The 10611-nt window shown below is 36.7% G+C and overlaps 1 protein-coding gene across 1 annotated transcript; it reads left to right on the top strand.

The window, feature by feature from the left end:
- Positions 1-440: 440 nt before the first annotated feature.
- Positions 441-7381, top strand: LOC113271611 (protein MICRORCHIDIA 7-like). Its single transcript, XM_026521504.1, has 20 exons — positions 441-1202; positions 1925-1999; positions 2131-2165; positions 2258-2336; positions 2589-2681; positions 2793-2877; positions 3278-3353; positions 3471-3599; positions 4056-4154; positions 4349-4450; positions 4806-4967; positions 5070-5165; positions 5286-5337; positions 5420-5531; positions 5613-5677; positions 5769-6075; positions 6176-6331; positions 6433-6508; positions 6710-6832; positions 6926-7381. The coding sequence occupies exons 1-20, from the start codon at positions 620-622 to the stop codon at positions 6980-6982; spliced, it is 2562 nt and encodes an 853-aa protein (XP_026377289.1). The 5' UTR covers positions 441-619; the 3' UTR covers positions 6983-7381.
- The last annotated feature ends 3230 nt before the right edge of the window (positions 7382-10611 follow it).

The following is a 10611-nucleotide window of genomic DNA, read 5'->3' as shown; positions in this document are numbered from 1 at the left end:
GAAACATATCCGGCAGGCAAAAAATAAATAGAAACATGGTATGCTCAGAACTGGTCCAACGACGACCAACTAAGTCCCCACCACAGTTCAACTCCGCCAAATTAACCTCCCGGCGAGGTTGGCGGGTACATCAATGTCCCCTACTCATCTCACCTCCGTAAAAATAACCAATCTCACTGCTTGCTTTTCTTGGGTTCTTTTTACTTTTACTTGTACAGTTCAAACTGCAGTTGTTACTGGAACAGTACTTTCTCTGACACTCTGTCTTTGACGAGACATTTTTTCTGCCCTAAAAAAAACAACACAACACCCATACCTCCAGTAATATCTCCAAAACACGAGGGCCTTTCTCGTAACTTTCACCGATCTGTCAGGCAAGCCTAAAATCACTTTCCCACTTAAACACTTCAACTCCCCCCACGGACGCAAACAGAAGTAGATAACAGGAAAAAACACGTAACAGTTTCATTAAATCCGTTTTCGTCGCCGCTTAATTTTCCGCCGATACGATTTCTTAAACACTTTATCGTACACACAAAACGAAATTCAAATTTAATTTACTAGGTTTCCACAAAAAAAAAAAAATTCCCCTAAAATCACAGCAGAAATTTCTTCAGCCATGGCTGAATCGGAATTTACAGTGAATATCAAACAAGAAACGACACCGATTGATTCGATTAAAGAAAGAAACGAGGAGAAACAGAATCTTAGTAACGGAGGAGATTCAAAAAAATCTGATGTTCAAGTAATTGATCTTGATAGCAGTAGTGGTGGTTCTGATTCAGATGACGACGACGATGATGAAGATAGTGATGGAGATGCTCAGAGGTCTTCTTCTAGGGTTGGCGGTGGTGGTAATAATAAGAGGAAGAAGAAGAAAAGAAGGATTGATAATAGAGGGGTAGTATTACCACTTGGATTCCTTGATCCATTACCTAGTAAAGATAAAGATGGTGCTGTTCCGAAACCTCCTGCTACGCCTAAAGATGTGGTGGTTCCGAAACCTCCTGCTACGCCTAAAGATTTTGTTGCTTCAAAACCTCCGAATACTCCGAAAGAGGTTGTTGTGCCGAAACCGAAAGATGTAGTGATGGTACAGACATGTAAACAGTTTTGGAAAGCTGGAGATTATGATGGAGGTGGTGGTGTGGTGGAGGATCCTTTTGCTTTTTCTACTGGTATTCTTTTACTCTCTTTAAATTGTGAGTCACTACTCTCTTTAATTTGGTAATCAGCCTGATTTTTATATTATCACACATAATGTTGTATCAAAACCTAAAAATCCTCTTAATCTGCAATGATGTTAGTTTATTTTCCTACTTTTCTCTGTTATTAGGTTGACAAGAATGTGCATCTGATGGAACAATATCCCCTGAAATTAGAGTTTTGATGTAGTTTAGGAAACCATTGCTGTTGAGTAGTTGTGGTTGAATGTTTTCTGAGTGTTGTAAGAGAGTATTTGTCTTCAATGAAGCAGATCTTTCATGGCCAAATGTCTCTAGGATTCCTTGAAAGTTTAAAACTAGTGCAACTGTTGAGATGCAATAATTTGGTCAGTGTATGTTTCCCTTGATGAGATGTTAACATAATCTTCGAAACTTGAATTTTGAATTTTGGAAAGTGGATTGAGATATGTGTTCACTTTGGCTATGGGGCTTACCCTGCAGCAGTTGGAGGTTCTTTTATGTATAACATTAAAGCTGTATTAGTAATTCCACAGAGTGGGTAGAAATGACCAGAATAACTACGTACTCTCGTGGTAAATCTAAACACCATTATACACTTTCGGTGTTTGAGATGCCTATAATAAACTAAGTCAGCTATTTTATTAATTATGAGACAGTTGCAATTTTTATTTTGCATTCATAACCAAGATCTTTCTATAGCTGGGAGAACTATAATGTAGTTTCATTCCTGTTTGAAGGTGGCATGGATCATGTGAGGGTACATCCAAAGTTTCTGCATTCAAATGCAACCAGTCATAAGTGGGCTCTTGGAGGTAATGCTCCATCATTTCTTACTCGTGATGTTCGGGGTGTCAACTATGTAGAACTTAAATTTGAATTAAGTGCTCCGAGATTCGGTCACTGATGCACTTTTGTTGAATTTTGTTTTCTTTTCTTTTCACAGCCTTTGCAGAATTGTTGGATAATTCTTTGGACGAGGTATTTACATCTATTTGCCTAAAAGCTTATTGCTATTATGCTTTTAGACTTTCTACATTTCAATTTATTAAAATTATGCACTTTCATATCAGGTCTGTAATGGTGCTACATTTGTGAACATTGATATGTTACACAACATAAAAGATGGCAGTGAGATGCTGCTGGTGGAAGGTACACAGTTTTGCCTTCGTTTTGTTTTCATATATGTATGTTCAGTATTACACCCGCTATGTATGAATTCTGTTTGCTATTCGATACATTATCCATGATTCGACATTTATTTCATCAAATTATTATGATGGTATATTCCTGTATGCCAGAAAAGTTAATGTTAAAATAAACACTAAAATTATTATGATGGTATATTCCTGTATGCCAAAAAAGTTAATGTTAAAATAAACACTTTTTGCTACCCTGATTTAGATGACGGCGGAGGAATGGATCCGGATAAAATGCGGCAATGCATGTCTCTTGGATACTCGGCGAAAAGCAAACTAGCAAATACTATAGGACAGTGTATGTCACCTCTTCTTTTAACAAGAAAGAAAGGACATCCTTCATTCTTTATGTCAGTTGTTCATGATGACAACCTAATAAAACCTTTGTGTTAATTCTTGTTTTATTCAGATGGGAATGGTTTTAAGACGAGTACCATGAGACTGGGGGCAGATGTTATTGTCTTCTCACGCTGTCGTGGAAAAAATGGGAATAGGTATTGGTTTCGCTCATGTTGTTACACGTCACTTTGTATCTCAATAACTGTATTCTTTCACTTATATATGTATATAGTTGATTACCACGATGCTTTTAAGTTGATTTGATAAATCCAGGCTTGATTATTCCGCAATCCATTCCCTTAAAATGCTACGCCCAGTAGCAAGCTTAGCAGGCTAGATAGTATTAATTTTGTTAGTGGGACAAAGATATGTAGGGAATTAGTACAGAAGAGAGTATAAGTTTGATACTGTTTCTCACCTCTACCTCATTACTCCTTGTTATATGCATATTCTTTTTATTTCTTGGAACTCAATGCGTTTTCAAGATGTCAATTTAAACTTATGGATTACATTTTGTATAGACAAATAATTGATTATTCATTCTATTACCTTTAGCTCTACTCAAAGCATTGGATTGTTATCCTACACATTCTTAAGGGGCACAGGCAAGGAAGATATTGTGGTTCCGATGGTAAGCAGCATGTTTCAGTTTCCGGTTATTGGTACTGGTGATAAGATATTTTAGTACCTTTTGTATCAACTATCACTATTCTTCTTTTTTTAATTAGTCTTGTGTTGGTAATATTAGCTTGACTATGAAAAAGAGGGCCGAGAATGGAAGGAATTGATTCGATCGTCTTCAAGTGATTGGAGTAGAAATGTAGACACCATTGTGCAATGGTCACCATTTGCAAGTGAAGCAGATCTTTTGAAACAGGTGATTCTTTTCCTTGTCCATTTCCACTATGCTTTATATTAGCAACAGTTCAAGTATGTGTTATTATTAACATATTTGAAGGAGTAAATCATGAGAGATATGGATGCTTCTCTTCTATTAATTGTTGCTAGCATATAATTGGAGAACTTGTCCTACATGGGCATTTTGGAATACTGTCATTCTGTGAACGTGTGAGGTTATTTGATTCCTTAGTATCTAAGAATAACTGTGTCTAGTTTGTAATATTATGCTGTCAGTTTGAGGTATCTCTTTTGAAAATAATCATCTGATGGGACCCTGGGAACTGCAAAAATTAACGTGTATTTTGTAAGAGTTACTTTGTTAGTGGGGGACTACTGTACTTTGGATTGGGTTCTTTAAGTATTACTTCTCTTAAGGAATAAGAACTTCAGTATTGTTCTTTTTGAATTTAATTAGTTTTTGTTCTAACTTCAGTTCAATGGGATCGGTGAGCATGGTACACGGTTAATCATTTACAATCTGTGGGAGGATGATCAAGGTGAACTGGAGCTTGATTTTCAATCCGATCCACATGTATGTTCTCTTTATCCTTTGCTCTCTATGAATACCATATTGCCAGGTGCTTATTTGATAATGTTCAGAATGTAATGCTGTAAATACTTAATTCAGAAATAGAAAATGACTTTACTGTTAATATGTTTGTACTATGGATTAATATTAGTTTTATCCATGTGGTTCGGGCTATAAAATTGTCTGAAATGTGACAGGACATCCAAATAAGAGGGGTCAACCGAGACGAGAAGAAGATAGAGATGGCGAAAAAATTCCCTAACTCTAGACATTACCTGACCTATCGGCACTCATTAAGGGTATGTTATTATGTTGTGTTAATTTTGATGTGTATCACATTCTATGATCATTAAGTGTTTTCTTACTCCTTTAGTGAATTTGGGGTTCCCGTGCTGCATCGTTCATCTTTGGTAGTCATAGCTGCTAGGCTAAGTTTCCCTTAATTTGACATGACAGAGATAGGTGTTTCTTTGGTTTCACCTCCCATAAAACATTCATATCTTTACCAGTTTCCAGACCAAGTTAATTCACCTTTGGTCCTTGTATTCACTGAAAATTTACTTGTTTCTAATCTTGCCTTCTTTTTTTTTCTCCATCATGTTTGGATTCTTTTCGTTGATCTTTTTACTTAGCACCATTATCTCAATGTTGCAGAGCTATGCATCTATTCTCTATCTCAGAATTCCACTTCGCTTCCGAATGGTTCTCCGTGGTAAAGATATTGTTCATCACAATCTCATTAATGATATGATGTTAGCTCAAGAGATTACTTATAGGCCACAACCTGGTGCTGACGGGATGCTGAAGGATCCTAATGTAGGAGTTCTTTCTTCTTACTACACAATGAATACTTAGCTGATATCCCTAAAAGCTATCTAGCCTAAACTTTGAACTTGGTCTTTCCTGATTGGATATCAGGTGGTTGCAACTGTGACGATGGGATTTGTAAAGGACGCTAAAGACCATATTGATGTCCAAGGATTCAGTGTTTATCACAAGAACCGCCTTATCAAGGTTTTTATTCATCTTTGCTTGCTGTACAACTGATTCTTGTTGTTTATTGTTTTATTTGATTAAAACAGACTTCTTTCCCTGATGAACGAAACTGACTTGATATTTTTCTCATCCTGCTAGCCATTTTGGAGGGTTTGGAATCCCTCAGGAAGTGATGGTCGTGGAGTCATAGGTATTCATAGTTTGTAATAATATATCTTACATTGATCAGTTGAGGCCAGAGGAACATCTAATGTGGTACGTTCCAAATACAGGTGTACTGGAGGCTAACTTTGTTGAGCCAGCTCATGATAAACAAGGGTTTGAGCGTACAACTGTGCTTGCTAGGCTTGAAGCACGACTTGTCCAGATGCAGAAGACATACTGGTCAGTTACTTTCTTTTCTCATTATTGAAGGATGTTTTTGCCTTCTTAGCGATTCTTAATTATCTATCTGGTTACATCCAGGACCACACTCTGTCATAAAGTTGGATACTCGTGTCGACGTAACAAGAAGCTTGTAGCAGCTGGAGGCATGTCACAATTTGTTTCATTATTCAACTCTTAATTTGGATTTGGAAGACCAGATATATTTCTTACGCTCTGGGTGGTCTACATGTGCAGATAGTTCGCCTGATTTTCTTCTTCGGCAATCATCCAAAAGTACGATGGGATCTACATCATGTTGGGAACCTGTTAACGGAAATGGGAACATGTACGGTAAAGGTGAGAATGGAAAGCCAACCAGCAGATTTCGACCTAGATCAAGTTCTTCAGAAGAGGATGACAGTGACTCTGAAAGGCCGCCTGGCATTCGAAAGAAAACAAAATACCAGTGGCAAAAGTCGAAGGATAGGTCAGACATAAACAGTAGTGAATCTGATGTGATTATACAACAGTTGGAAGCGGAGAATAGTGAATTGAAGAACAGGTAAATTTAGTCTCTTTAGTTGAAGTTATTTGAGTTTCATGTGCCGTACTTTCGGTTAGCGTATCTCCAATGTCCCTTGTCTTCTACATGTGTGTTGTAGTTTAAGCAAAATGAAAGAATCCTTCTTGCGTGATATTGACTATGAAAGGGACAGAGTTAAACAACTAACTACACTATTAAACGGGAATGGCCCTACCAACACTGATCCAGCGACTCTAAGCCGGCTGCGGACGGAGAATCATGAACTGCAGGACAGGTGAGATTATATATGCTCCATGACTCCGTGTTCAGTACTTTGTAGTTTGCTTGATTAAACAGTAAAGATGGGCGTCTTTACCATCTTTGTTTGTGTTGTAGAATGAAGAAAATGGAAGCACTGTTCTCTCGTGACTTGCAGTCTGAAAAAGAGAGATGTAATTTACTACAGGCTAAAGTAAGTGTGCTTGTCTATTGATATTTTTCTTCAGTTAACCAGTCCGTTATCTTTAATTGCCGTGTTTCAATCTCCTTAGGCTGTGTTCGTGAAATTTTTGGCCTAACCGTATCTGTTGTGGTTTTAGACTTTTGGTTGCCATATGATTTCTGTACTTGAGTTGTTAAGAATCTTATAATTTTGCTGTTTCTGAATCACTAGTTAAAGGAGTCGGAGGAAAAGATTGTAGAAATGAATAAAGAACAGGAAGCTTTCATTGATATATTTGCGGAAGAGAGATGCCGGCGAGAGAAAGAGGAGGAAAACTTGAGAAGCAAATTAAAGGTGAGAAGCTTTTATCCATGTTGTGATTGTTCATTTATACACATGTGAGACTATAGTTGCTTATTGGTAACACCCGTCTTTTTCTGTTTAAAGGATGCTTCTAACACCATACAAGAGCTGCTCGATAAAGTTCGGCAGCTTGAGAAGTGATAAACTCTCCTGACGGCAGAACTTAAAACCATTGGTGGTACGGGCATGAAAAATAATGTTTTTCTTCACAAGTGGTAATGATCAGTGATGAAGGTTCTGAAGGACTTTATATTACATTCGGGTATTCGAACTTCCACAAGAACTGATCAAACCCGACATCAGATGCCTTCCACAATGTTATTATTTATTCCCCTGTATTTGCATTTCTAATCTAGTTTACACTCTCACTATGTAACCTATGTAGCAAATATTGTTTAGGGGTATTTGGTGTTAATAATGTAACCTGTGCTGTGTTCCCTAATTTGGTCTGAAATATCTGGTGTACATTTCAATGACATTCAATTAGTTGATTCTCATGTGATTCAAACGCTTATTGTCACCTGAAATTTGGATTTCTCATATTTAATTGTGAACTAGTAAACATCGATGGTAGTTGACTGCTGGGTCCTGTGTTTTCTCCGTCTCGATTCACCTTGCTGTATGTATGCTGTGATGATTGGATTTGACTCTTGGAAGCTATCAGTGCAAGCCGTGTTTGATTATTCCAGTAAGCCCTGAATTGTGATTATTTCGAGTAATTGATTGCATCAATCTCAATCCTCAGTAATGTCATGTCCTAAAGTGGTTTGTATCTGAATATTGTGTTTGCTTTTTTTGGGTAAGTTTGGATTAGGGTTTTCGTTTATTTTTCGTGGTTGATCCAGGGTTTTTGTTTGATTGATGATGTAGAAGAAAATGGGTTTAATTAGGTTTTTTTTATTAGAACTGTAAAAAAAAAAACAGAACGATATGCCTGTTATCTTAGCTAAAACCTGAAAATGTTTTCTGAAATGGATACAACAACCCTGCACACATGATTCTACTTTGCCCCTGCAAAAAAAACCTGAACTTGAATCTGTGCAATTAAATTAACAGAAGGTTTTTCAATATATAAATTTCAACACGTTTTGATTACCATCCAGATATTTTCCGGACAATGACAATGAATCCCAGTTGGGTGGAGATTGATATTTTCCGGACAATGACAATGAATCCCAGTTGGGTGGAGATTAAAGACGAGCTCATGCTACATAAATATGTTTATGATCGTTCTAATTCAATAACCCGTGTCTTTGATTTACAGAGAGACCATTTAACGACAGAAATCAAAACAAAAAGTGTTTTAAAATGGTAGTACACGTGTTTTACGATTTAATCACGTGTGGCTTCATAAGGACACTCTTTTGTTTTTGGAAAATCCTGAAAAAACTTGAACAATGGAGCAGATTAAACATTTTGTTTGTAACGAATTTTCGTATGAAAAAACTGACCCAATTTTTTTTCAAACCATTAGGAAATGCACACTACATGGTCCATGTAGTAAGGGCTTTATGTGCATGAAAAATGGAGGATATAACAGATATTATCCAAGGAAACATGTTGATAGTATAAGCATGGATGAAAGTGGATATTTATCTATCATCAGTGTCATGATGGAAGGGACGTAATTGTCCATAATGTATAAGGACAAATATTATTCCATATAACCCATATTTATCTAGAAATTTAATGACAATATTAAAACCGGTGGGGGAGTAAAGGTCGCCAAATACATACACACACATGCATACATACATATATAAGTAGATATCTACAAATGTCATGATGGCACATTACTTTAGATTTCAGTGACTACGACGATACTTAGTAATATACTGATGCAAGATACATTGGATCAAAAGTAGTTAATATCGTGTATCGGTATCGTATCGGCTGGGTACGATACACCTATACAAAAGATTATATCGGTTTTTATAGGTGATACATCATTAAGAATATAATTTTGAATATTTACCAATGTTTCAATCTTATAAAACTGGTATCATATGATGCATTAATTATCAAGATCAAAATCTTTACAATACAAATTAAAGGGTAAAAAACAAATAAGATGATTAGGAATAAGGTTTATGTTTACAAATTTTCAGATCTTAATTATTTACTCTACCAAATTACCCTTATCGATATTATTAGTGTATCTGTGAACCTGATATATAGATTGGTACCGCCCATTATGAGCGTTTTTATCGTTCAGTCTTTGTATCGCTGATTTCTGTTATAGACAATGGTGCCGAGTGGGCTGCAGATAGAAGCAATCCAATTCCGTCGTTCGTTTCGGACTTGGTAAGATTGTTTGTACCGCGTTTTTAATAGTAAATTTGGTTGATTTAGATAGTTGTATACTAATGTGAGTAACTTAAAGGTGCTTCATAAATGTGCAGGTCATTCTGTGTATTCGGAAATATCAAAAAATACACATCTTATTGTGGCCAAGTTGTCTGTATACTTGAATGAGGTATGTTTCTAGGTATTAAATAGAGGTGGGATACTGTCCCTTTGAAGATTTTGAAAGTGCTGTTGTTGTAGCAGTAGTTCAACACTAATTTTCAGGTCTTTTTGTCGTTGCTTTTTTTGAAAAAGCAAGTAAATACTCAGTGCCCGTTTTAGAAACTGGCACAAGCAGACCTATTTGAACAGTTGAAAAAGAAAAGATTAAATGCATTCATTCCTCAGATTGTACAAGGGGTATATATTAGGATGCTGATAGTATTGCAGAAGGTATCTATTCTTTTACTGTTTGTTATGCTTTAAGTTATTGATGTTTTTTTTAAGGAAAAACAACAGAAACTACAAAAAACTGAAAAAACCTAAAGAGAAGTAGGAGGGGAGGAAATCCACTCATTAGAGCAGTGGTTGGTGACAACTAAAGATGCAACATTATGTGCCACATTATTGGCAGGTTTTCTTTACGTATCTTAATTCCACAGAACTGAAATGCCGCAATTCATCTCTGATGTTGTTGATAGTGTTTTGCAACCTCCAGCAGGGTTTATACTGAGTATACTTGAGAGCATTTATAACAATTAGAGAGTCTCATTCCAATATGATTTCTCTAAATCCTTTCCTGCGAGCCAACTCCACAGCTAACAAAGCCCCATTTCCCTCAGGCTCCACTGCATTGCAGTGGGTTAAGATCTTGTTCTGACAACCCTGGAAACTTTATCCACAGTCTCTAGCCACCACCCCACATGCGAAGCCCCTTGGACCTGCTGCACCATCGAAATTTATCTTCATTTTCTGTCCATCTAGTGGCTTCCAACTATCATCTTGGCTCTCCAGCATGTCTGTCTCATCAGGCATAGACTCCAAATCTCCAACACAGTTCTCCATATTGAACCAGTACATGGCTTCTTGAATGACTGGCTTTATCTTCAGCTTATCTCTGCTGAAAACTACAACATTTCTACCTTTCCATATTGCCCATCATAAGCAAGCACCCATTCTCAGTCTCACATAGTCTTCACCTTCAGTAAGCCATTGCTTTACATAATCATGGATAGTCATCTCAGGCTGTTCACCTGTTCTTAAACCAAGTAGGGAGGTAAATAAAATTGCTTGTGTATCTTGGCAGTATAGAAATAGGTGCTAATTTGTTTCGGTGTTGCTATCACATAATCTGTAATCGTCATTTATCTCCTTTATATGTTTCTTGATACTATGACCCACTGACAGACCCTTTTTAAGTAATATCGACATGAATATATGAATTTTTGGAGGTATGTGTTTAATACTCCAGAATTTCTTCCAAG

This window comes from Papaver somniferum, chromosome 4 (assembly GCF_003573695.1).
Source record: "Papaver somniferum cultivar HN1 chromosome 4, ASM357369v1, whole genome shotgun sequence".
NCBI lineage: Eukaryota > Viridiplantae > Streptophyta > Magnoliopsida > Ranunculales > Papaveraceae > Papaver > Papaver somniferum.
Note: the sequence above shows the minus strand (reverse complement) of the source record. Positions and strands in the feature narration are given on the sequence as shown.

Coding starts and splice junctions, on each gene's coding strand:
- LOC113271611 (XM_026521504.1), top strand. CDS start 620: ATGGCTGAATCGGAATTTACAGTGAATATCAAACAAGAAACGACACCG. Junction 2,878..3,277: donor CGTGGAAAAAATGGGAATAG/GTATTGGTTTCG, acceptor TATTACCTTTAG/CTCTACTCAAAGCATTGGAT. Junction 5,338..5,419: donor TGATGGTCGTGGAGTCATAG/GTATTCATAGTT, acceptor TTCCAAATACAG/GTGTACTGGAGGCTAACTTT.